At 41.4% G+C, this 27,613-nt stretch overlaps 1 protein-coding gene across 1 annotated transcript; it reads left to right on the forward strand.

The window, feature by feature from the left end:
- The first annotated feature begins 1,775 nt into the window (after positions 1–1,775).
- DCLK3 (doublecortin like kinase 3) lies at positions 1,776–27,613 on the forward strand. The gene is made up of 5 exons (XM_030971731.1): positions 1,776–1,888; positions 14,834–16,722; positions 24,903–25,035; positions 25,935–26,102; positions 27,055–27,613. Exons 1-5 carry the CDS (start codon positions 1,828–1,830, stop codon positions 27,249–27,251), a joined length of 2,448 nt encoding a protein of 815 aa, XP_030827591.1. The 5' UTR covers positions 1,776–1,827; the 3' UTR covers positions 27,252–27,613.

Genomic DNA, 27,613 nt, shown 5'->3' on the forward strand with positions numbered 1-27,613 from the left:
AATTTGAAAGTTTCTGAGATTTTAAACAAATATGAAGATTTCAAAAGATGGTGAAGTTATGCTATCTTTTTGGTATTGTAATATGTTGCAGGGTTTTGACAAACTGAGTGTTGCCTTGTTTATAAGACAGCTTTTGTCTATGTTTTTATTTTACATAGTTTCACTCACCACATAGTCTAGCCAAATACTAATTCTCCATGCCAAAGAGTGGGTAAAGATATTTCTGCTTTATACCCATTTCTTTATAAGCACAGTGAAATAAATTTCAGGGAAAATATTGTTCAAGATCTACTTTTACAAAGATGTTTGTGTTAAACTATGTTGCTCCCAAAATGATGAAATACCTTGGAAGTAAAATCATAGAAGACAAGCTATTAAAGAGGGCAGCTTGACAATACTTTCAGTAAATGGCAAAAATAAGAGTATAGATAAATGTTTATCATGTTCTGCTTTGTCCTGTTCATACAGTTTGAGGCCAGAATGACATAACACTACATCTTTTAGTCTGACCTACTGGATATCTCAGGCCACAAATTTTGCATGAAAGTCCAACTTCTTTGTTGGGATACTGTATTTGCCAGTTATTCATACAGTATTTACATATTATTTTCCACAGAGACATCTTGTGTTATTAGGAGATTTCCAAAGAATAAAATACAGCTTCCCTCCACAATTTGTGCCAATGATTACTCACTCCCATCAATAACATTTCTTATTTGAATTTATCCTTCAGATTCAGCTTCCAGACATTGACTTTCTTGTTCATTTCAACTACAAAGTTGAAGGGCCATTTAGTTTGTGGTATTTTCCCCTATGAAGGTATGTATGTGCTGTTATTAAGTTGCATCTCCTTTTGTAGCATGGTATGGGGACCAATTTCTACTTATACAACCCTTAAATAAGCTTTGTGGCTCATCACTTCGCTTGCATATCTTTTTAGGTGTGCCGGCCATGTAGCCAGCATCCCATGGGCAGTCTGGATGAAATAAACTCCTCCTCATATTTTATATAGATGTTGGGCAACCAGTTGTTCATGCATCCAGCGTGCACTTTATTTACATTGCTTACTGCTTGTCTTTTTTAATCCAAGCAAAATTGAAGTTGTGTCAGGGGAGGTTTAGGTTGGGTATCAGGAAAAGGTTTTTGCCCCAGAGGGTGGTTGGGCACTGAACAGGCTCCCCAGGGAAGTGGCCGCAGCACCAGCCTGACAGAGCTCAAGAGCATTTGGGCAATGCTCTCGGGCACATGGTGTGACTCTTGGGGATGGTGATGTGCAGGGCTAGGAGTTGGACTCGATGATACTTGAGGATCGCCATCCAACTCAGCATATTCTGTGATTCTGTGAATGATTTACCAAGTCTACTTGGCATCTACAGGGTGGCAATGAAAGCGTTTTCACCCATGAGCGGGCTGGGAGCAATGCCCCGCATCCCGCCACCTGGGGACACCCGCGGGAACGCACGGAGCCCCCGGGCACGCAACAAACACCCGTGCCCGGCCGGCGGGCACCCGGCTGGGGGGCAAACGAGGACACCCCGGCGGCCGGGGCCGAGCCCGGCGCTGGGGAAAGGCGGGAGGCGGGCGAGCAGCGGTGCGGGGGCGGGCGAGCGCTGAGGCGGCGGGGCGGTGCCGCCGGCGGGGCAGCCCGGGAAAGGCTGCGGGGGTGTGACCGCGGGTGTGCGGCACCGCCTCTCCGCCGGGTCTCCTCCTTCCTTCCCTGCCTCTCTCCCGCTCCCTGACTGCCCTCGCAGGCGGGAGGCGGCGCGGAGGGAGCGTGCGGTGCTGTGCGGGCAGCCCCTGGCCGGAGCCGAGCCGAGCCCCCGCGCCATGCCGGCCGCCGCGCCGCCCCCGCTCCACCCCGCGGCGGGCGCCTGCTGCCACTGCCAGGGTGAGTGCCCCTTCCTTCAGCCCCTTCCCCTTCTCTCAGCCCCTTCCCCTTCCCTCGGCCCCTTCCCCGCGGGCAGCCGCCCCAGCAGGACCCTGCTCGGACAGGTTTCGGGAGGAGGGGGCGAGCTGGCGGCGCAGCGCCCCGGCTGAGGGGGACGCGGGGCGGCGGCGGAGAAAGTTCCTGCCCAGGTCCTTGTGGGGAGCGGGGGGGAAGCTTTCGGGGGCGTTTGGGCTGGAAAATAGGGCTGGAGACTGACGGAGGAAGGAAGGTACGATGCCTCTTGGCCCGAGGGCTTTGGGAGGGGAGAGAGGTCACCGAAGGTCCGGAGTTGGGGTGGTTATTTCACTGTGCTCCTTTAATTGCCTGTATTTTGGATTAAAGAGGAGCCCCTTCGCCCCCAGAGTTTTGTACTGTAGGGGAGAGTAGCGAAGTGCACTGGCTGGGAAGGAAGCGGGTTGCTCTGGGAAGCTACCGCGGCAGCCCGCCGGTACCGGGGCAAGCTTTGAAGGCTCAGTGCGAACTCAGCGTTCGCCGCTCGGAAAGGCAGGCACGGTGTCATTTGTGCTGCCGTGGAAATTAAGGATCTGAAGTAACTTGCACTCTTAATAGTCGGCATGAGAGTATTTCACTTGGAGCGAATGCTTGTGGGCTGCTCAGAGCGCACTGATGCTCTGCAAGGGAAAGTGAATAGAATGCAGTGTAAGGGTTTTAAACCATTGCACAAGTGTGTGTTAAAACACACTCGAGGCTGATGAATCTTCCCGCAGCTGGGAAATCACCACGCCTGGAGGTACATGGGTTACAGGCAGGGGCTCAGAGTGGGGAGGGCTCTTGTGTCAGATGGAGATGCTGTGATATGTGGTAGCCAGACCTCTGTCGGGGAGAATGCTGGCTGTGCCCTTGCATCCCCTGGCTTCTGTAGTTATATCAGTTGTGTTTGCTTCTGTTTAATAACTGAGCAGGTATTTATAGGAGAACTACTCCATAACTTTTCCCTGTGCAGCATTATTTTCTGCCTTCCTCAGGGTACATTCAGTATGCAGCGTCAGCAGGACTGGACGGGCCACTGGTTTGAGCTAATGGAGCAGTTTGCAGGTTGTGAGACACAGTATTTGAGAACAACCCCATAAACTGAAACTTTTGCTGCACTGGGTACTAAAAGGTTTCCTTTTTTAAAAAAGGACAACCCCAAAACCAACAAAAAATCCTAATGCCTTGCAATAGTGTAAAAAGTTTCTAGCTCCTTCCTCTGAGCAGTTAGATTGAAACTCATCCTGCGTGAGGGTATAAACTGAGAGTTTATCCTTGAACCTGATAATTTGTTATGCATGCTTTTGATATTAATTTTATAGAGACACGAAAACATGCATATATACAAGTTTGTCTTCCCACCTACTTGTTTCCTTTTCTTCTAGCCCCTCTTTTTTTCTCTTGATGCTTCTTGTGTTTTTTTTTTCTATGATCTGAATGCAGTTTTGACACTTTGAAATGTTGAGAACTCAGCAGACTCCTGAAACAGTCAGCAAGTGAAATGAAGCTTACAAAACATATTGCAGCTGCTTTATGTAGTAGAAGTGCAGTTATTGTAGCAACTCATGCTCAAGAGGTAACTGAATTTTATATCTCAGGAAGCCACCCTTCAGCTCTCCAGATAAAAATGATCCTGCTGAATTAGTCCCTTTCTTGTAATATAATGGGTGTGGATCTTCTGAAATAACATGACCTTTTCCATGAAAAATTTTTGTAGGGTGTTCGGGCACATCAGCTGAGAGTTAGCTTCTGATAAATCTCCATCTGTGAACTTATTATCCTGAATTGGCTAATTGGACTTAAACTGTCAGCAAAGATAAGATAAGTTGGTTTAATTCGAGTCTAGATTGGGTTTTTTAATACTCAAGTTAATTACCTTGGGCATGCTAGGCTGACTTTTGAGTGTATCTTTATCTGGTAGTGTCACTACAAGCTTTGTATCTGTTTTCACTGCTGCTTTTTCTGGTCATGTTCCGCAAAGCGTCACGATTTTGGCACCAGCTGGACTTACAGCGCGTGGTGACTAAGGGAAGTTGTGTGGGATTCATTTCCCCATTTCCAGGATTACCTAGCTTGGTTGGTTTTCTGCAGAAACATCTATAGTTTTGTAAAAATAAGGGAAGTTCATGGTCCTTCCTTCTCTTCCAACAGCTCTAGGGCGAATTGAGTTGGTTTCTGTCACTGATTTTCTCATTTCCTTTAAGTTAATGATTCCTTGACATTTAACAACATTTGAAATTAGTGTTACATCGATTTTCTTGTAAATAAAATTAGAATCTTTCTTGTAAATATAATTAGAATCAGAACAGTATGGTGATTTTAGCTGCCTCAGATCTCGCTGAAGCTAATGTGAAACTTTTAATTAGCTTCAATGCAACTTGGATCAGAGCTGAAAATATGGTAGTTGAAGAGGTGAATGACATTTCTCTTCATAACAGTATTCTGTTTTTCATGTTTTTCTCAATTTCAGGATATGGGCTCTGTCCTTTTGGCGTGTTCACTAGATTCTGGAAACAATGAGGAAAGAGTGGGAGTTACTGCCTTGATTGATTCTGATGTAAATTTGGAGTTTTGGTAATGCTTGCACATTGTCCCTCTTACCTAGCAGTAGTTGGCTTTCACTGCAAATGAAAGTCAGGCATGTTTACCATCTTCTCTCTGTTGCTAGCATTGTTTACACAGTCTAATTATTGTAAGAATGCAAAACAATTATGCCACATGTTTGTGGAGGAAGCTCTCAGCAGACATTCTGAAAACACCATCTCCCACTCCATCAATAGTGCTAGCTTGCATGTATTCTCCAGGTTTTAGTTTTCTCATCACTCCAAGTAATGTAGTTAATGGAAATGCTGGGAAATGTCTGGTGATGTGAAAATCATGATCTGCTTGTCATCATGCTTTTGAGTCTAATTAGTGCTGGCTTACAGTTTTCCCTGAGAAACCCATCTTCCTTTATAAGTCCTGTGAAACAATTTGTTTTGCAATGTTGACTTCAATATATGAATCTCTTCCGAAAAAGTGGTTCTGTAATAATGGGGTTGGGAATTCTGCTTTTGTATGTGAGTTAACATCTCTTAAAAGTGCTATATTTACAAAGAAAACTTCTGTGTGATTTCCCCTTTTGCAAACCAGATGGAGAATCAGACTCTGGCGGGTCTTTCCTTTAGTTATGCAACGAGGTTATTGGTAGTAAAGGATCTGGAAGCTTAATTAAACTCTCAGTGACACCTCTGCAGGCTCTTTTATTTTCACTGGGTTTGCTCAGTTGCAACCGATTAGTCATCAAGTTGAGATTTAGGAAGCAATGCAAATAATGTCTCCCACAAGAAGGAACAGAATCCTGCTCCTTTGACTGAGACATTGTTGGCTAACAGGACTAAAAAGCAGTTGAAAGCTTACTTTGCAATGAAACATGAATAATTAATTTGAAATATATGGTACTTCAGGAGTCAAGAGCATCAACAGTCAAGAGCTCCCTGTACAGTGAGCCTTGAGAGGCACATGGAGGGCTTTGCCAGATGGATTCTGGCAAATGCCACAGTTGTGTAAGATGTTTTTGTTCCCCTCTGTCAGTTCTATCCCTCTCCTGAAAGATCCTTGATGGAAAGTCCTGGATTGCAGAAGTGACTTCCCTGGTTACTGGGGCAGACCCTAAAGCAGAAAAAATGCAAGAAGCAGCCATGGCTGTTCCCAATAAAATACACAGCCTGTCATCTTTGAAAGAAATTAAATAAATGAGCAGTTTCATAATATTCTTTTTTTGGTTTTATGCAGCTTAAACCAAGCCTCACACCTCCAAAGGCACTGATTCATTTCACGTGCAGTCTTACATTTCACATAGTTCTTTACAGATTATGCATCTGTATACTTCTCTACAAGACTTCTCTTTATGCTCGCTTCTTAATTTGCTACCCTTAAAATGTCAGAAGAAGATAATGAAAGTGGGATTCTGCTCCAAAAAAAAGTAAATATGATGGCACTTGTGAGTCATTACCAGTCTCCATGAAATCTTTACCTTCATCTGCTGCTCTGGGTGTGATTCAGCTCAGTTTAACACTAACACATGGCAGCAACCATCTGTGTTTGCTGTAAATATTTTATTTTTTAATTACAAATGGCTTGATTTAGAAAACCTGCAGCGGTACAGTGGGGTGGTTGTGGGCCTGCAGGGGAAGGAGATAAGCACCTGGGAAGATAATTTTTGCCCAAGCACTGTTGCAAGGTTGGAAGGGGGAGTGTAACACAGAGAGCAACCGCAGCTGCCCTGCGGCAGTCCAGTCCCTGCTTCTCCCTTCTTGGAGGAGCTGGACAGGAGAACACCAGCACAGTGTGCAAAGGGGCTCTGAACATTTAGTGAAGGAGAAGGGGGTGGGGCGAATAAGGCAGAGCAAAGTCTAAGTTTATCTTTGAGGAGAAATAAGGAAAGGTGGTTGCTAAATGTCACTTATCCATCGTGATTCTCATACAGTAAATATGGTCACATGTTGTGGCATGCTGAGCCTCCCACAAGTGTTTGGCTGTGGGATGACACTCACACTGGGGCTGAGGGTGTCACAGAGGCACCATCCGTCCTCAGAATGGAAAAGTCCAGCGCTCCCTTAGCCACAAAGGAGGCTTTTGTAATGTGGGCATCCCTCAGGTTCCCTCCTCTGCGGAAGTCCAGCCAGCTGCAAAGTTTTTCCATCAGACTGTCATTCTAGACAGTGCTTCTCATCTTAGGAACTTCTTTGCTGCAACGTCTGCCTGATTTTAGCTGCTCTGGTGCTCTTTGTTCTCCAGGGTCTCCCATTAACTCTGAGGTCTATGTCCCAAAAAAGGAGCGAGATAAAGAGCCTGGGGGAAGAGAGAAGACTCACTTCTTTCTTTCTAGTGTGAGAGGCTGGGGAAGAATGAGAACAGACACTTATAGGACTCAAGGATTTAGGGATCTCTGGTTTGCAGTTTGCATAACACAGCGTATGTTTGTTCTTAAAATAAAAAGCAGATGTACTGAAGATAAGGTGTACAGTGCAAAGTTTTGAAGTCTTCTTGCTTGCCCTCATGAGGCCAGAGAGTGGCTCCAGAGGTGATTGTCTCCCATGGTCCTGCAGTCCAGGTGTAGCCACTAAGAACATTTTCTTTCCTTGAAGCTGACACTTTGGAAACTCACCTAATGGGAACAGACACATTTGGCCGGGAGAAACTTTAGTTCTGTTGGTGACGTGTGGGACAGAAGGAACCCAACTTGACACATAGCTGAGTTTGCAGGGCTGACAGTTAAAGGAAAAATAATATTGCATGCGAATTTAAGCATGCTTGATATGAAATTGTGAAAGATAAAGAACTTGGAATCCCATCATACTAATTTTATATGATCTTTTAGGGCTAAGACTGTATATTTATGAGATAGAGATATTATTCTGATTTTTTTTTCTTTTTGTATGTGAGCCCAAATTAGTTTTTCTTCAGTGAACTTAGAACACTGTCTGAATTGCTGAGTGATTTTCATTTTCTACAAATTGCATTAGACTGGGTCAGTGATTGATCTCCCCTACACTGGTGCATATCAGACATGGAAGTGCTGGCATGAGTGTGACTGGAAATGCCCATTAGGGTGGCAGAAGGGATGTTACAGAAATTAAACTGATCCCTCTCCCCCCGCCCCTTTTTTTTTTTTTCATTGTTATAGTATTAAAATTGTTTTTGAAAGAATCCAGCTGATAAATGATATTGAACATGATTTTGTTTTCCTTCTGCTGCAGTAGCTAATGCAGATAAGAATTAATGCAAATACCATGATGAGTTTGGGTTTTTTGTTTTTGTGGTTTTTTTTTTTTTTTTAAATTCCGTTAACATAATTGAATAAAATACACTTTGGTCTCTAAAAAGACTGTGCTTCTTTTATTTTGTTTTGTAAACCATGGTTATAATACCATATGCTTTACAATAATATTTTATTGCCTAGTATAGTTTATAACTGCCTTACCATCAAATGTATTCTGAGCATGTAAGGCTTATTTGATGTATTTCTTCAATGTATTAAAAAAATCTATTTCTATGAGGCCAGGTAGTTAGAATCTAATATTATTCAGGTTACAAAGTCAAGCTTTTATGGCTATTGATTAGAACTGCTGTTCCCCCAACCCATGTTCCTGTGCATTAAGATATATGCATTATTTCATTATCAGATGGTGCTTTTTTTTATCCCCAGGGACTCTGTCTCCATCAGTGTATGTGATGGACAAAGCTTTCCTAATGAGCCTCTACTCTACTGTTTACCCTGGTTCTTCATGCCTTCTGCTGTGTGTTTTTTGAGCCCTGCTGTTAATACAGGCTTATTAGCTTCTGGGCTTTTTTGTCATGGTTATTTCTACAGTAACAAATATGAATTAGCCTATCTGTGATACCTCCAAAGGGAAGGCTTGTACTGCATTCAGTGGCAGCCAAGGTGCAGAAAATAAAGTCAAAAGTACATTAATCTGGGCAAGAAAGAAACTTGAGATGCCCAGGTCCTGAATTTTGGGATGATTTAACATTATCTGTGTGTTGTGTTATGTTATCTTGTGGTCTGAAGTACTCTTCCAGTATGCACCCTTGCAGCTATGAGCACTGAGTAGGTTTGTGGACCAGGACTCAGAATGTTGTTTTGGCTACCAGACTCTGATCCTCTCTGGAAAATATAAATTAAGTCAATTCCTTTGAAACTCAGTGGAATTGGTTGAGACAAAATCCAATTCTTCAGAGCTGCAGTGCCTTAAGCAGAGAAACTGATCTTCCTCTATTTTGTCACAAACTTTTCAGCTCTTCTAGTTACATAAATTTCTCTACAACACAGTCCTTAATCCAGTTTACTTGATAAAGAGGGTCCAATGTACCCTGGGGTGGACACAAGAAAAACTGTGTATATATCTAAACTGTCTTGTATGCAAGGAGGAAGTGAATTCACAGAAGAAATTATTTGGGTTGGAAGTCACCCCAGAGATCATCTAAGTTCCAAGCCCTCTGCCATAGGCAGGGGAACCTTATACTGTCCCCAACTTGCTCAGAGTCCCATCTTGAACACTGCCAGTGGTGGGGCACCCAAGGCCTCTCTCACCACCCTCACAGTAAAAATGTCTTCCTCATATCTAATCTGTCTCCTCTCTTTCGGTTTAAGGCCACTCCCCCTCATCCTATCACTCCATTCCCTTGTAAAAATCTATCTACAGCTCTCTCCTAGGTCCCTTTAGGCACTAAAAGGCCATTCTAAGGTATTCCCAGAGCTGCTGCCTTTTCCAGGCTGAAGGTCCCCAATTCTGCCTTCATAGGAGGGGTGCTCCAGCCCTTTGATCACCATCATGCCCTCCACTGGAGTTGCTCCAGCATGTCCCCATCCTTCATGTGTCAAGGGCCCCAGAGCTGAGTGCAGCACTCCAGGTGTCATGAGAATGGAAAAGCAGGGGAAAACTACCTCCCTTCACTTGCTGGCCATGCTGCTTTTGATGCAATGCAGGATGTGAGTGATAACTCTTAATTTTCTCCTGTCTCACTGAGGACCTTGCTAATGTTCTTTGAATGTATTCCCCTCTTTGTGTGTATGTAGTTCTTCCTGTTATTTAAAAAAATATAAATCGATGTAAGGTAATATGGCAAGTGACAGCAAAAGCAGGTAGATCTTCTTTATTGAGAACTGCAAAGGAGCAGACCATGTGAGGATAGTTCTCTTGCTGACTTCCAATCCCATCTCTTTGTCTAAGTTTGGCATTCTACCTGACTTCTTGATCCACTCTTATTCTCATGTTTTACTGCTGCCCTATTACAGTCTCTGTCTGCTTCAACTGTGTCAGTAAAGGCCAGGGGAATTGCTATCAGCAGGTATAAAAGTTTGTAGGAACTGCTTTGTGTTAGACAGTACCTGACTACAGCACTATTGGCTTCCTTCTCTGCAGTCACAATTCCTCTTTGCTCTTATCCTCACCGTCCAGTTCTTCACTAGGCTTCCTTTTCCATTTTCAATTCCAAACCTCTGAGCTGAGTGAGCATTTGGAGCTTGCTCAGGCTGCAACTAACTGTTCAGCGACTGTCCAACTAACAGCAACAGTAACAAGACATTTGACACTGTCTTGATTCAGCCCTTGTGAAATTTGACTTTCTTTTTCTACTCAGGATTTTGTGTGGTGAAAACTGATGCAATGTGTCTGCCTGCAGTGTTGTTGCTCAAATAGCCACCAGTCCTCACTCAAACAAAATCTCTGCCCTAAAATGGTGTAAAACATGGCAGGGGAGGAAAGAGAGGGTATGACTCTTCAGAGAAAAGTTCACCAGTAGTGTTTCCAGCAGTGGGGCTGTAGATAATGTAAAATTTACTTGCTGTAAAAGAATGCCTGTGATCATGTTTTGTTTCTGTGCATCTGATCTAGTGAACTAAGACTTGCCATGTTACTGCTTCAGTCTTGGGCACTAACATTGCGCACTAGCTCTGGAAGTTGCAACTTTAAATAATTTACAGCAAGGAGAGGAGATCAAGATGGCACATTTCTAGAGGACTTGGATTGCATCCTGCTGATGCACACTGGTAACCTGTGTGAGCTGCGTACTTGGCTGCTCCGAGTTCAGTGCCAGAGGCATTCTTCATACTCAAGTACTTGAAGATACTTGTTAGTACTGTGAAATGAATCAAATGTTTTCTGTACCAAGTAAGATCATTCTCTTTTTTTTGCCCCTATGGTCTTCGTTCTTCATGCCCTCAGCAGGAATTTTCTTAAGGAAAAAACAGGCATTTTTACTGCTGTCCTTTCTCTGCCCACTTAGACAGTGTTTTGTTTATCCTGTATCTGGACCAGTATAGCAAAACAACTCCCAGATGCACGGTTTCTGTCATGTGCAAGTTTAGTTGCTGCTAATGCTTTGGGGCATCTTTATAATTGCTTTTGTAAGTGGAAGCCTTCTAAAAAAATTGGAGGGCTCAAATAACACCATCTTATTCACAGCAATGCCTTGCCTAGATCCTATTTCACTGCTGCCTTCTGTTTTGTGTTGTAAAACTCCCTGTAAAAATTTAATTCCCCTTCAACCTGTGCCTTTATAGCAGCATGGTGAACCATTCTGTTAATTACTGAAACTGTGATCTCCAGCAGGAGAGCCAAGAAGAATGCAAACTGAGTGGCAGTATTTTAATTAATGAACAAAAGCTTATGGACTGGCCAAGGGAAAGGATAAGTTTTGAAAGACAAATGGCAGCAATACATTTTTAGTTGCAGTGAGTGACCTCCGGCAAACCCTGTTAGTCTGCTGTTTTAGCTGGTGTAGCTAGGCAATTCCTTAAGATATAGATGTTGATGCTCTCTATACACAACTTCTTCGGAGCATAAGTCTTCAGAATTCATTTAATTTTACTCCATGTCCAGAATATGATCCAAAACACTCCGAGGAAATGTCTTCTAGAGGAATTTTTGTGATTTCTCCCGGTGTTTTCCCACCCTCCCTACCCCCACAGTGGGATGGACTGTGATGATCACAAGTGATTTGTAAATTTTAAAAATGAGTCACAGAAGCTGTGCTCCCTGCAGGGGAGCACATTTTCTCTGTAGGGAGCATCTGTGCTTTGGTCATAGGTGCTAAATTTCTTTTTTCTGATACATGTTTGAGCCCCCAAATCCCAGTTTGTTACATCCTCCGTGCTTCTCTAGAGTATTGGTGTCAGTGTTTGCCTTACAAGACCATCATGTCTTCATCATGTGGAGTTCTCCATAGGTTCTAGTTTTTGTTTCCCTGTGTCCATGTGCACAGTTTAGGTGGTGTGCAGGGTGACCAGCTGTGCTGCCTCGCCCCTGCCCATCCATAGCAGCAGCCTCAGCCTCCTCCTTGGCCATGCTGCACCATTGATAATCCATAATACACTAGAATATATGGATAGATGTGTATACAGATAAAGTCAGACACACTCATCGATCCTTCTTAGCATTTCTAAGGAATATTTATATTTAATAATCATTAGCTCTCAGGAGGACAGCAAAAGAAAAAGCACATTTTATTCACAGAGGTATAATTTGCCAGTGCTTGAACTCATTGAAGTGTATTTTTCATACCACCTCCCTCTTCTTCCTTCTCCCACTTGTATATAAATATGGAAACAAGATTTTGAAGCAATATAAATTGTAGCTATAGGATTTGGGTATGTGTGTGACCTTTGAAGGCTTTCTAGAAATGCTTGTTACCGCTTTAAGCATATGCACTTTCCTGACAGATTGAGTCTTGCTTCTTGTGTATCAGTTAAATATAGCATAACTGGAAAATAACAGAAATTATGACTGAAATAGTTGTAACAGGCAACTGAAGTGAATTTTTAATTGTATGTAATATGTAGTCATTGTGACCACCACTTTGACAAAATTTGACACTTCCCCTTTTCTTAGAAAATATTAGAATATGCTTTCATGCAATGATTTAAGCAGTTATTTCCTTTCTCATCATAGAAGAATATGCAATTCTACTCTTATAAGGAACATTGTTATATGTCAACTTGTGGCTTTTGTCGAAGTGTTTTTGGCTAGGAATCAAGTTAGTTTAGAAAGAACAAAGCATTCCTGTATTGTTCTTAATAATGACATAAAACTGCTCTTATTCCATTAGTTACAGAATTAAAAAATAAGCTTGTCTTCTCCTTAAGGCTTAGCCAATTTAGTGAAGAAAGGAAACATAATTGATGCCTGGGTAATTGAAACAATCAACAGTACAACCAAGCACTTAAAATCAATGGTTTATACAAAGATATGATAATAGCAGCATAACCGGGAGGAACATATTCTCTGGGAAAAGTCATTATTTGTGCACCACTGTTTTTATGTTGTACCAAGATTATGAGCAGTAAAAATGTCACTCACAGTTCCCATAAGCAAGATGAAGCTTTGATGGCAGTGGGTACGCAAGAACCTGGAAATGTTGATTAAATTCAGAGCTTCCTCAGTTCCTGGTAACTAACATGTTGTTGAGTTAATTTAGATTTCAGAGAACTGTTATTACAGCTGATTTTTTTTCCCCTCCATTCACAGCAAGCTTTATTTTGGGTGGAATGTAAATACGTGAATGTTGAGAAATCACTAGTACGTATGTAGTCATCTTTTGATAACAAGAGATCATCCTTAAAAAGCAGAATGAAGACAGAAATAACCTGTACAACCACCAAGCATTAGTCACACGTAGCTCTTATATAATGCTTACGTCTTCAATCAGCATGCTGGCAGCTGGGCTTCTTTGTAATATTTGTTTGGAGAAGAACATCTCATTTGGCAGGGGAAGAAAATGAAGCTAAGAGTTAAGGGACATGCTGGGGGGCACACAGTGCTTAGCTGGTGAGAGTATTACAACCAAGAAGTGTCCATCATCCTGCATCAAGCAGAGGCAACAGCAGAGTGGATTCTATAGCTGTGTCTCCTCCTGTGCTTTCCTCACTCAAGCCCTGGCCTATTGGGTATTTTTTGAGGCAGAGCAAGTGAATGCTCTGCTGCAGCACTTCTGCAGTTTTCCCTTTTGTTTGTTGTTCTAGGAAAGGAGGTGTATTTCCTCTTCACTCTATTATGCCTTGATGGAAAGGACAAATAAAAATATGTAGCGTGAAATACCGAAAATGGCTTCTTGCACTTGAAACCCAAAATGTAATAGGCATGAGCCTAACACCAAGAGAGACGCTGACTGGTATGTGCAGATTTTCCTTTGAGGATTTGGCCACTGCACTGTGGCTATGGAATCACAGTAATTATGAAAACGGACCTGATTTTCTGGGGGATAAGCAATTGGTGTACAGAAATTTCCTTGTAATGATTCGTTAAACATTCTGGCTGTTTCCTTTTGTCCTGGTCCTGTTAGCTCATATATATTGAATGTTTGTTCCCAGCTGAAGAGCAAGGCTGTTAAATGGAGGTGGAAACACTCTGCAATCTCATTCTGAAAGTACATTTCTTGAGGCTGAAAATAAATGCATTGTAAGGAGGTTTTAATCCTAGCAAGTACAAAAGCTCAGAATACTTTTGGGGGACATTTTTATTGTGAGCTTATTGTTGATAGACATGGAATTGTGTTATGGCTTGGTTTGTCCATAACCATATGTTGTGTTTTCAGTTCTTCTGTTTCGCAATTATGCGTAACAAATGGTGCCATTTTCTTTGATGATGTTCTAAGATGAAATGTCAATGTCCCCAGAGAATACTCAGAACTTTGTGTGACTTCACATAATTTTTAGAATAAAAAAGTCAACCCAAAATTTTGAAAACCATGACTTCAGTTATCAAACAAAATGAGATGGCTTTTCTTTAAGGCAAAAGATTAAATTGCATTGCTGTTAGATGACCTATAAAATTACAGTAAAAATTATAGCAAAAGCAATATTTTTAAAAAGCATTTATTTAACTTGCTATAGAAGGTCTAGGGAAAATGAAGAGGAGATAATTATTTATAAAAATGTAAGGTTGCATACAGAGTGCCATCTGGTAGTAATTTTAAAACACAAGTAATTAGTTTATCTTACTTCATGCAGTGTAATTGTGCAACTTGTCGCCACAGGGTTTACAGAGGCCAAAATTGCAATTGGGTTCAGAAAGGAATTGAGTGAGTTTATGGGAGATGTACTAATAAAAGAATACTAAGCAATCTGGATGCAATGCTGCTATTCTTCTAGGATTTCTGGAAGATGTGAGGATTTAGAGGAAATATCTATTTCTGTTCAATATTATTATTTTTTAATGACATTCCCCTGTCACAAAATGAATTTAGATTTTCTCACAAAGTTGACAATGTCAGAGTTACAACTATGTGGAGATAGTGGTAGTTAAAAGTTCTTTATAAACCTTGAAGTCACCTACCCTTACTCTCTGAGGTCACATGCACTGACACATAGAAAACTTGCTGCAAGAGGTCTGATGATGCAAAATGATAAATATTCCTGCTTTTTGTTTGCCTTAGGACGCCAAGGCTTGTTGGACCATTCACCACGCAACACAGACTCAAAAGTAAAAGAGAGGAAGCTGCATGGGACTTGTCCTCCCGTTGGCCGTGGAAACTATGAAAAACCATGTTTGGGTGAAAACAGCCACAGGTCCTCATTTTTCAGTCCCCACAATGGTTTTCACACGATACATTCAGAGCACAGTCCTGTGAAGCCAAGGATAATTACAGTGGTGAAACCCGGGGGACGCACACTCAGAAGGATAACCTTGCTTCTCAACAGGAGATCAGTGCAGACCTTTGAGCAGCTGATGGCTGACATTTCAGAAGCTCTGGGATTTCCTCATTGGAAGAATGACCGTGTGAGAAAGCTGTACAATCTGAGAGGCAGAGAAATCCGAAGTGTTTCTGAGTTCTTCCGGGAAGGTGATGCGTTCATAGCTATGGGGAAGGAGCCCCTCACTTTGAAGGACCTGGAGGTGGTATTACAAGAGCTCTATCCTGAAAATCCTTATGCTGCCAGTGCTGCCATTCAGATGAATGAGGAGCAGTCCCAAAAACTGAAGAGCAGGCTGTATGACAAGGCCTCGAAAGTAGACAGTGGCTTTGATGAGACAGAAACAACCAAGAACTGCAGCAATGGCTTGTCTTCCCAGCTAGTAGCTGGACATGAAGGAAAAAGTCAAACCAAGACAAAGCAAGAGGAAAAAATGAGAACCAAAAAAAAGTGGACTAGAGAGAGCTGGGGTGGTGAGCATGGAGCAAAGCCTTCTAGGAAAACACGGGAAAGTGAAAGGTACCTTAAGCATGAGAGGAGTTCTGAGGAAGGCTTAGAAGAGAGTTCTGAGGGGGTGCTGAGATGTGAGAAATGCGAACAGGAAAGGCAGGCCAGAGAAAAATTACGGAGGGAAAGGCAGGCAGAGGCCTCATTTGAGGATAGAGACTTGAACACAGGTGTGTGTCAGAGGTACCATGCAGAAAGAAATACAAAAGTCAGGAACAGCCGAAAGTCTCCCGAAACCTGTCTGGAGGGTGAGGAAGTTGGCTGGAAAGATAATGGCAGTAGGAGGATGTGGAAGCCTCTACATAGGATTGTTAATGAAGGGCTGGAGAAACAAAAAAGGAACATTGAGAAAGAAAAGGATGTGGAGAAGCATGAAAATCATGGGAAGGAAGTAGTAAAAATCAGGAAGAATGCTGTAGAAGGGCTCCAGCTATCCCATGAAGTGAAGGAAGATAATGGAAGTAGCTGTGTAATGCACCAAAGTGGTTGGCTAAAGAAAGACTGTCTGAGGGATGCTGAGAAAATGTCTAAAACACATAGAGAGGGCAGAGAGGGACAAAGGGCTAAAGAGGAAGCTGCCAGAAGAGAGGGGAATGGCACATGTAGAGAGAGTGATATGACTCGACGAGAAAAAACAGGGGAGCGCAGGGTGAGTAAGGAAGACAACAAAACTCAGGGATTGGAAAGCACAAGCCGGAGGCACGTCATTAAAAGCAGAACTGATGTGGAAAAGCACTATGAGATTGGCAGAACTATTGGGGATGGGAACTTTGCAGTGGTGAAGGAATGTCGCCACTGTGATTCCAATCAGATCTATGCAATGAAAATTGTTGATAAATCCAAGCTGATGGGGAAGGAGGACATGATGGAAAGTGAAATCCTCATTATTCGGAGTCTCTCTCATCCCAATATAGTAAGCTTAATTGAGGTGTATGAGACAGAAGCTGAGATCTACTTAATCTTAGAGTATGTCCCAGGAGGGGACTTATTTGATGCAATCATAGAAAGTGTGAAGTTCACAGAGCACGATGCTGCTGTCATGATCACTGACCTGTGTGAAGCCCTGGTTTATATTCACAGCAAGAACATTGTCCACAGGGACCTCAAACCAGAGAATCTCTTGGTAAGTATTGTCAAACATTTGCATTTGTGCAGGAATTGAATTTATTTTCCTTCCAATTACGTTTCTTTGAATTGTTTTAAGCAAATCCCGTACAGAAATAATGTGCTGTGACAGGACTGTTTAAAAAAATGGATACAATGTTGGAGTGAAATTACAATTGCAGTTTGCTTTACATAGATCTGCTGTGCATTGCAAATAGCAGTGGTTGTAGAAAGGAATTTAAGTAAAAATCATCAGATATTCAGGGGTAGTGAGCATTTGTATTTTTTAGAAATCAAGCCTGTTACTTAGCATCCGACTTTTAGGTGTCCAAGGATGAATCATAAAGCATCTTCCTTGTAGACTAAAGGTTATTAGAATTGCTAAATCATCTTATTTATTTGTTGGACTTTTTGTCCACTGCATTTGTATATCTCTCAGACTAGTGTGCTAGTCTTCTAATATAGTGATTTCTATCTTGTGAGTGACAATTTCTTTGCTTAGAAGCAGAAATATTATGCAGTTGATTGATATGATCTGACAGTAAAATGTTTTGGTGAATACAGCATTAAAGTCAGCTCAAACAGTAACTTCATGCCAAAGAGAAAAATTCTTGTTTCCATCACATTTCTGAGGCTGCATTCTTTGCATCCAGCACTAAAGTCAATAGAGTTATTGACATGTGTGAATATGCATAGAAATGTTTGTAGTATTGACACTTCTTAATTGTAGCACTTCACATTGGGGGCTGTAACAGTAAACAACTCTCCCTTGCTAAGTGTGTGTTACAGTTTTATATTAGCATTCCTAATTTCCTGATAAACAGATAAATAGCGAGTATTTGCCAGCCTCTAAAAAATTGGATTTCATCTACTTTTTGGAAGTTCAGGGTTAGCCAAACACAAAAAGTAATAGATTATTTAGTCCTATGGGCTATTCAGTGCTTTTAAGAGAATTAATTTTGCACAGAGATCAGTGTGGATTTCTGGAGAAAAGGAGCAGTGTAGCCTCAAGGGTAATACAGAGGCTGCATAAGGCTAGGCTGGAACAGTTTGCTCCCAAACCTTTAAACTAAGCAATAGTATCTTCATTAGGTCCTGCTGTGAATCCTGCTTAGTTTAATGAAAATCTTTGGTGTGTGATCTCTGAAAATGAAAGAATGAATGCAACTCTGAATGCAGTAAATGTGACTGGCTGGTTTGCAGGAGAAAGTGGGCTTGTAGGTCCTTCCTTCCTGTGTTTCGTTTGCACAGAGTTTGAACAAAACTTCACATAGAGCTGCATGGCTTTTTCCAGAAGCTGATTTTCCACTATAAACCAAGTCCTGCTCTTTCCTATTTGCTGAAAATAAGCTAATGCTCAATGAAACACCTGAGATCTGATGCTTCATTTCCCTCTATAATACATAATCATCACAGTGATGTAGATAAGCAAAGAAGGGCAAGATAAAGGTCTGTTCCAGTTGTTTTCACATTTAGCTCACAGAACTGCAAAACCGAGAATGCTGGGCAGTGGCAGCATTGTGTAGCTCTGAAATAATCATGTTGCCCCTTCTGTCAGAAGAAAAGAAAGTCAGAATACAATTTTCAAGGACAGAGCAGCTCCCAGACTGTAGGTATTTTATTGTGCAAGTGTTACCTAAACACTGCAGGAAATAAAATTTTACCTGTTCTAGTTTCACGTTGCTATTAATTTTCTGTGCACATGAGTATTAGATACCATGTACACAAAGTATACTTTTGAAAAGCAAGTCTATTCAACCATGCAGGTGAGTTTATAAGGTCCTGATAGTATTGGATAGGTCACCTGCTATCTAATAAGTATTCCTATAAAAAAAGGCCATTTGAGCAAGATTCTGAGGTTTCTTTTTAGTGTTCTTTTTAGTGTGCTGCCTCTGTCTCCTTAGAGTGGCTGGGGCAGCAAAGTAGGAAGGAGAGCTGCCACTAATCTTACCATCATCCAGTGCTGAACAGTAACAAGCAGCATCGAAGCAAATTTCATGGGTTCATTGGCTGTTGGTGGAGCAAGAGCATCAGGAGATGAAGCTAAGTGCTTCAAGTTCCAGCATCCTGCAGAGATGTTCCTGTTTGTGGGATACCTCTTTTTACACTGAGGATGTTTAAATTTGAATTAGTCTACCTAGACTTTGTACACAAAGGTCAAAGTATAAGTTTGTACTTTTAGGCTGTTGACTTGTTTGTCCTACTTTGGGTCTTCTTTTGGTCCGGTAATCTTGTAATCTTCATCTACTGTTTTTCCCCTTCAAGGAGATGGGAAGTGGAAGAGTAAGGATCCTTGGTCTATTTTACTAAGGAAATGTGTATGTCTATTCTGAACCTGCTTTGTGTGAGAATCTAACCTGTTCCTAATGACTTTTAAACATATTGGCTAATTGTCATAAGAGATGACAAGCAGCAATCTGGGAAAAAATATTTCCCTAAGTTTCATGAAAATAAGCAGTTGGGGAAAGAAGGAAAACAGTTTCTGTCCCCACAGAAGAAAAGATAGAAATATACTTTGATGTCTAGTAAATTGTAAAATTATTGGCACAAGAGAAAGTTGGAAACCTGGTGTAGCTATTAGTTCACTGCACTTCAGTTTCTCTTATGGAACTGTCCTCTAGTTATAAACTTCTGTGCCAGGCCACTATCATCCTCTCTGCTTTTTCCCCTCTCTCTTTCACTACCGTGTCTGCCCACATTGATCAGGCTCCTTGCAGCGTAGCTGTGAGGCAGAAGGGTGGTGACTTGCGCTACAAAAACACAAGCTGTTTGACAGCTGGTGTGAAGACAGCTGCTACGACTCCCTCCCATCTGCTAACAGAATCACCTCATCTAGGACTAGGTGTTCAGCAAGAAAACCTTTGCTGCTAAGGATGGGCAATGTGGTGTGTTTGGTCTCACAAACGAAGCCAGTCACTTCTTTCATGCTACCTCAGGGAGCAAGATTTTCTGGCAAGGTTTTTTGGTAAGGGGCTGTTTAATTCTACAGCTGCTGGCATTTCTTCGCTCGTGAGTGAGAAATTAATGCCCAAAATGTGGTGTTGTTTGTCCATGTTGTAGCTGTAAAAGACATAAAGTCACCCTTTTCTAGGGGGAAGGGAGAGGGCTGTATTTGTCTTTGTGTACTCATCTCATTGTACATTTCCCTCACATGCTAATGTGCTAATTCTTCAACACTCAACTTCATAAATGTTATAGCTTTTTATGCATTTGAGAGCGCATCCCTCCACCTTTTTTTGTCTTGCAAGTTTTCATGTATGTGTGAGAAACCCAAGTATAGCTTTTCTGCCCTTGAACTTTGTGACACTATTTACATGTATACAAAGGACTGTCCATTTTCCAACACTATTTACATGTATACAAAGGACTGTCCATTTTCCAACATTATTTACATATATACAAAGCACTGCCTGTTTCCTGAGTGCAAGTCAAACTCCTGTTTAACCACTTACCTGTCATAACTTCCAGAATTTTCTGTAAGCTTTTTCACAGAGATTCTTCTAGCTAGCAGCAAGGGATGTCTGAAACTCAAATGTGTAAGCAGTAACGTTTCTTAAGCTCTATCTGTTTCCCATGTACAAAATGTCACATGGGCTAACTGGCTTTCATGATGTCCATAAGAAGAATCTGTGCTACACCATACATGTGCATACAGAGAACTATTAATGTCTTCAATCATCATCTAAACACACTGATGGATTTCACAAGGTAGATATGAACTCAAACAAAAGCATTAAGTGCTGGGAGTCATCCACAGACAGGATAGAAGGAGAAAGATTTTTTTTTCCCTTTGAAGATGAATTTGCCCTTATAATATAATCTTCTTGTTGTATGACTGGCATAGCTAGAAATACTTGGGCAATATTCTAATATTCTGACATGTCATCTGTATTTGAGTAAGTAGTGTGCAATTGACTTGACTGCTTTCTGTCCAAGGCCACCGGATGCTGTATTTGTATGGCCTAAGTTGCCTGTTTATAGAAAGTGTATGAAGTGTACTGGTCCTTCTTACCTCAATTAAGTCTATAGGCAGGCAGCACTACTTTTGCTTTGTTCTCACCACTGCATGGAATACATACCGTGGATGTCAGGGGTTTGATTTCTCCTGAGCAGGTTGTGCATTTCTGTAATACTGCTATGAGGAAGTAGTCTGGCCTTGGGAATGATTAAAAAGAATCTGAGAAGTTTTTGTCTCTACAGTGAAGCATATTTGCATGCTCAAGGTGATGCCAGCTGATGGAAAGGTAGACTGGACAGTAGGAAGTTGGGGATGAAGGGAATTCTCTGAGCTGACTGAGCTGTTCTGAGCACGGTGTTAGTGAGGCTGCTGAGAAGTTCTGGGGTGAGGTTTTCAGGCTTGCTGATAGATTACATGCTGTTTCTGAAGTGATTGTCACAAAGTTGTGAAAGTATACCCACCGTGCCTGCTGTTCCTACCTGCTCCGTTGTTAAGTAAAGTGGGAGCTCAGTGGTTTTGTCCTGAAAGAACAGATGGTGCTGTGTTGCCACCTTGTGCTGTAATGGGAGATTAGGAGTCTGGCATCCTAAGAAAAGAAAAAGTGTAACGGTGCATTTTACAAAGGGAGAAGTCTCCTGAAGATTTTGGGATTAAGACCATTGTGTTCTCCACCCTTCCCACCACCCTGCTGTTTTCTAAAATTGTATATAAACGTTTCAGTATTGTTTGTCTTAGTACAGTAGCATGCAGGGTAGTTGAATTTCCATGTGACATGCTTTTCTTATATAATTAAAAATATATATGTAGAGTAGGAAAATACATTCATGCACATATATTTGTATTACATATAAAATTGAGCATTTCAATTGTGAATTTTTGTAACATCTTACTACTATTACCCCTATTGGTAGAATATAAATTCTATAGATAGATGTTGTTCTACAAAGCAAGTGTTACTTTTATAATTTTTTTGTCATTTTTGTCAGTTTGTGTCCACAGGGCATGATGGCAAAAGATTGTCACATGGTTTCCTAATATAATAGAGAAAATGGCTGTGGCATTTTAGCTTTGTCTTGTAGAAGTTTTGAGTGCATGGTTGTAGTAAACTTTTTTCAGTTTCATACTGAAAAATATTTTTTCATGGAAGAGCAGCAAAAAAACCCCACTAAAATATTTTGCTTAGTAAAGGCTAGAAGAGTGCACAAGGGCACTGCTGGTTCATGGAAAACTTCTTGTCCCCTGGGACCCCCAGCTCCTTCTCTGCAGAGCTGCTTTCCAGCTGGTCAGCTCCCAGCCTGTACTGATGCATGGGTTATTCCTGCCCAGGTTTTGGAGCCTGCACTTGTCTTTGTTAAATTTCAAAAGGTTTTGCCCTGCCTGTCTCTCAGGTCTGTTGAGATCCTTCTAAATAGCATAGCCACATAGCATTCTGGGGCATCAGTCACTCCTCCCAGTTTTCTGCATTTTTTTTTTAAGGGTTAAAAGGGATTAGTAGGCTTTACTGTATTATTTCGTAATGGAATACTTTTTTGTCTCTTAAAAGAAGAAAAGAAAAAAAAAAAACCCACCAAGAAGGCTGAACCCATTTTGCTTAATCAAAATTGGATGCGTGCTTACAGTTTCCATAAAGATGATTAATGGGGATTAGTCAACTGTAATGTATAAGGGCAAATGTTGTCACATCTGTGCCTTTAGTTATCTGATAATAGAGACCATCCTGAATTTTTGGCTTTCTTAAGCCATGATGGTGAACTATGAGGTATTAAAGCACAGAGTATACCTGTCACATTATATTCCAGTTTGTCCATTCAAAACCAAGTCCAGGTTTACTTGGCTTTTTTGTAGACATTTTAGCTGTTGATCCGTTCCCCATAGCTGCAGGGACAAACAATTTTTCATTTAAAGGAAATTAATGATTTTTTTTACCTCTCAAAGAATATTTGAGTCTCAGTCACTAGTATTGAGCATACTGATTTATATGATTATCCTGCTTCATTGTTTATGACTTCGCCTTTGAATATGGAATCTTAGAATGGTTTGAGTTGGAAGAGACCTTTGAAGGTCATCTGACCCAAGCCCTTGTAATGAGCAGGGGCATCTCAACTAGAGCACGTTGCTCAGAACCTTGTCCAGCCTGACTTGGAATGTTCCCAGGGGTAGAGTACCTACCACCTCTCTGGGCATCCTGTTCTGGTGTTTTGCTACCCTCACCACAAAATATTTCTTTTTAATATCTAGTCCGAATCTACTCTCCTTCAGTTTAAAGTTACTGCCCCTTGTCTTATTGCTGCAGGCCCTGCTGAAAAGCCTGTCCCCATCTTACTTTAATTATTGAAAGGCCACAATAAGATCTGTCTGGAACCTTCTTTTCTTCAGGCTGAACAACCACAACTCTTGCAGCAGGAGGTGTGCTCCATCCCTCCTTCCTGGCCCTCCCCTGGACTCTCTCCAACAGGTCCATGTCCTTCCTGTGCTGGGACCCCAGAGCTGATGCAGCCCTGCAGGTGGGGTCTCAGCAGAGCAGAGAGGCAGAATCACCTCCCTTGCCCTGCTGGCCATGCTGCTTTGGATGCAGCTCAGGATATGGTTGGTGTTCTGGACTGCAACTGCACATTGCCAGCCCATTCCAGTTTTTCATCCACCATCTACTCCAAATTGCTCTTCTCAGGGCTGCTGTCAATCCATAACCCAGTCTGTACGGATACCAGGGATTGCCCCAGCTCAGGTGTAGGACCCTGCACTTGTCCTTGCTGAACGTCACGAGGCTCAACCTTCTTGAGCTTGTTCAGGTGCTTCTGGATGACATCCCATCCTCCAGACCTGTCAAACTCATCACTCAGCCTGGTGTTGCTTGCCAGCTTGCTGAGGGTGTGCTCAGTCCCACTGTCTATGTCATTAGCATTTCATTTCTGAAAATAACCCTTCATTAACTGCATTATAAAGTAACACTAAAGACCATACAAAGTGCATACAAAATTAGAATTGGAGAAGGTGTTTTGACTATTTGCCAGGTGGATGTAGGAGATGAGAACTGCTGAAAAGGCCCAATTGGAAGGTCATTCTACATGAACCTATTTCTATAACTCTTGCTGCGTGGTGACCATTAATAACCTAGTTTCAGGGCAGCAGGTAGAGTAGCAGAGGAATTTGTAAAGAACGTAAAGCTTTTGTTGGTTTGTATTTTGTTGTTAGACCAGTATGATGGAGATACACTTCCCATGTGTCTTGGTTTTAGCTAGTACAGTGCTGTACTTTGGATTTAGTATGAGGATAACATTGATACTACACTGATGTTTTGGTTGTTGCTGAGCATTGCTTATCCTAGGTCAAGGAATTCTCAGTGTCGCCTGCTCTGCCAGGTAGCAGGTGTACCAAAAATTGGGAGTAAGCATGGCCAGGGCAGCTGACCCAAAAGCATATTCCATGCCATGGAACATTATGCTCAGTAAATAAACTGAGGAGAGTGGGCCAGGAGTTGCTGGGCTGAGCTGGGGGTCAGTGGGCTGTGAGCAATTGTATTGTGCAGCACTTGTTTTTCTTGGGTTTTACTCTTTTCCCTTTCTCTTGCTCTCACTCTCTCTCCCTGTCCCCCTTCTCTTTATAGTTGTTACCATTCCTACTGTTATTATTATTATTATTATTATTATTATTATTATTATTATTATTATTATTATTATTATTATTATTATTATACTTTATAATTTTCAGTTAGTGAATTGTTGTTATCTGAACCCACTGTTTTTTGGGTTCTCCTTTCCATCCCACTGTGGGCAGCTGGGGGATGAGTGACTGAGCAGTTGTGTGGTACTTAGTTGCTATATGGGGCTAAAAAACAAAATCAGTAGTTTACATGGGCTCATTTAAGTCCACAGCATTCTTCTTTTCTTTCCCAGGGAAAAAGAACATTTTATTTTCTCAAGAGGAAATAATAGTATTTAATTGACTCTCAGTTATTTTTTTGTGTTACTTCTGTTAATTTCTTGGAAATTGCAGTGTGTCAGAGTTTGTAGAGCAAAGTTTTCTTTTTTCCATAATTGCTTATCCTCTTAAATAAATACTTATCCTCTTAAATAAATGCACACACTTAGTGTATGGGCGAAAAGAGTCATGTTCTGAAAACTGTTTCCATTATTAGTACTATTATTAGAACTCCCTCCTGTTTAATTTTCTGCTTCCTTTATATTTTGCTGTTTTAAAATGCATCTGGACTAAACATGTATATATATTTTATTTGGATATAGGTTCAGCACAATGCAGATAAATCTACTACACTGAAACTGGCAGATTTCGGCCTTGCTAAGCAGGTTACAAAACCCATATTTACTGTCTGTGGAACACCAACGTATGTTGCTCCTGAAATACTTGCTGAGAAGGGTGAGTGTATATATTTTTAATTTGTCATAAATCTTTCAATTATGCTGAACTTTCTAATAATGGAAATAGTCCAGAATGTTTCAACCTACTGAAATATCTTTTTAGGGTAGGAGGTTGGCTAGCAGTGTAATTTGGGAAAGGAAACCTCTTAGTTTTTAACAAACACGAGCATGACATCAGTTATATTTACATTATTAATGTCTGTGCTAATATATCACTGATTTCCAAGCAGATAAGCTGTAAAATATCATAGATAATAATAGCTGAAGGGGGGAAAATGACCAAAAGTTCATGTTGCAGAGTAGCCAGCCCCATTTCATTACTGCAATCCAAACAACTTTCCAAATCCCCTGATGATGCAAGGTCATTGTGAACGTGTATGTTAAAATTATTTAATATTTCAAAACATGTTTTGCATCACAAGGAATTTTGAAGATTTCAGCTCCAAAAAGATTCAGACCTGGAAAGAAGTCAGTTTTGTTGGTGACTCAAATCTATTTCTGGCTTTTGTTCTGTGGAGCTGGGTTTCACATCTCCAGTTATATCCAATTTCAATGGAAACTTGGCACTCTTAGTTCTTTTTTGAAGGGAATCTGAGGATGACTATTTTGGAAATACATGCCCTGTTTTCTCAATTAGTTTCCAGTTGACACTGGCCTTGTGAGACAGTGTTTGTGAAACATGTTGTGGAAAAGAGAGACTCTGTGAGAGCGCTGGTTAATAATGGGCAGCTTGTAAGCGTGGTGTACCAGCCACTCATTCTTTTGCTCACCTCATCTTTTTGAGGAACTGAGCAGAGATTCTGTGTTTCTTTTTCATTCTGTTTCCAAGAAACAGTTCCCTTGCAGTTGTGAGTTTTCTTTCGAAAACAAGACGTGTTTTTTCTCTTTTTTCCTTAGGCTATGGCCTCGAAGTAGACATGTGGGCAGCTGGTGTGATCCTTTACATCCTGCTCTGCGGTTTTCCCCCTTTCCGCAGTCAGGACCGTGATCAAGAGGAGCTGTTTCAGATCATACAGCTGGGTCACTACGAGTTCCTATCCCCTTACTGGGACAATATTTCTGCAGGTAAGATTCTGCACTTACAGTAGATCTGAGAAGTGGCAGTCCTCTTCCCTGAAGTGGGAGAAATTCTTTTTTTAGGGTAGTGAGCTTGATCAACTTGGAGTGTTTTATGAGTCTCTCTTGTGTGAATCTGTGCTTTAAATGTGAATTTAGTGCTCTGGTACTGTGTTTCTGCATATTAGTTCAGAATGCTTTAATGCCTCAATTCCTCCCTTTGTAAGCAAAAGCAAGGATTTTCCTCATCTTGTTTATGTGTCTCTGCAGAAAAAGGTGTCAAAATACTCTCAAGGGCTATGTTAGATTTTAAAGATGTTATAAAAAATCTCAAAAGCTGTGAATGAAATCCTTGTCCTGCAGAACACAGTGTCGATTTCCTGTTGACAGTGGGGTCTGCACATAGTTTTTTCTTTCTCACAGGCTAGTACAGTGTCTTTTGTGCAGTCTTCAAAATCAGAAACCCTAGAACTCCTTTAATTCCTGTACAGTCTTTTAAAGGACTTGTTCCACAGCATTTTACAACATTTATGCCTCATAAGAGATAAGATAGCCAGTGCTCATTCCTGTGAATGTGAACACTCAGCCAGATGCCTCCAGCACACTTTTGAGATAAAATTCCCTTCACTTTCTCCTCTGTTTCAGGGGAAAATGACATCAGTCATGGAGATTTAATATTTTCTGTCACTAACTCTAACTGCAGTTGTTAGAATAGCTCCTGGGGATAGTTACAAAAACCATGGTAAAACTAATGAAAAAAGTAAGAAGGACATTTTGTGTGGGTATCACTGTCACCATCACAGAATGTGTAAGGTTGGAAGTGACCATGGTGGGTGATGTGTTTCAAACACCCTGCTCAAGCAGGGTCGTGCTACAGCACATTGCACAGGGTTGCACATCCTGGAGCGTGTTGCACACCGCTGTGCTTCACCCCTCTCTCCTTTGCTTTCTTTCATAATAGCAGCAAAAGACCTCATCACCAGGCTGTTGATAGTGGATCCCCAGAAGCGCTACACAGCACGTCAGGTACTTCAGCACCCCTGGATCAGAACAGCCGGGAAAACCAACAGCAGGAATCTGCAGAGGGAAGTGACAATAAACATCGAGCGCCATTTCCGGGCCCAGCGCCGAAAGGAAGTTGTTGATGAGGACACATGAAATCTTTCAAGCTCATTTTGTCTTCTTTTTATTGATAACAAATCATTTATGTTTTCTTTTCTAAATGAATTGGGAATTTAATGTGTAGCTGTTGGTGGCTATTGCCATGCCTTTTTTTTTGATTCTGAGATTCTGAAGGACAGAGATCACATTCACATCCACCTCCTCTGATGTTACTTGCTTTCTCTCTGTTGAAAGCAGTAGGAACTAGGTAAATTCTGGAGGGTGTCTATTCTTTTTCTTTAAGTACTGATTAGGGCTTTTACATCTTTTACAAATGTTTGCTTCTGTGACTCACACTAGTGGTCAATCTTCTCTCATCCTTTTTGTATGATATCCTCCAGGAGTTTTGTGTTTGAAAT

The sequence above is a fragment of the Camarhynchus parvulus genome, chromosome 2 (assembly GCF_901933205.1).
Source record: "Camarhynchus parvulus chromosome 2, STF_HiC, whole genome shotgun sequence".
Taxonomy (NCBI): Eukaryota; Metazoa; Chordata; class Aves; order Passeriformes; family Thraupidae; genus Camarhynchus; species Camarhynchus parvulus.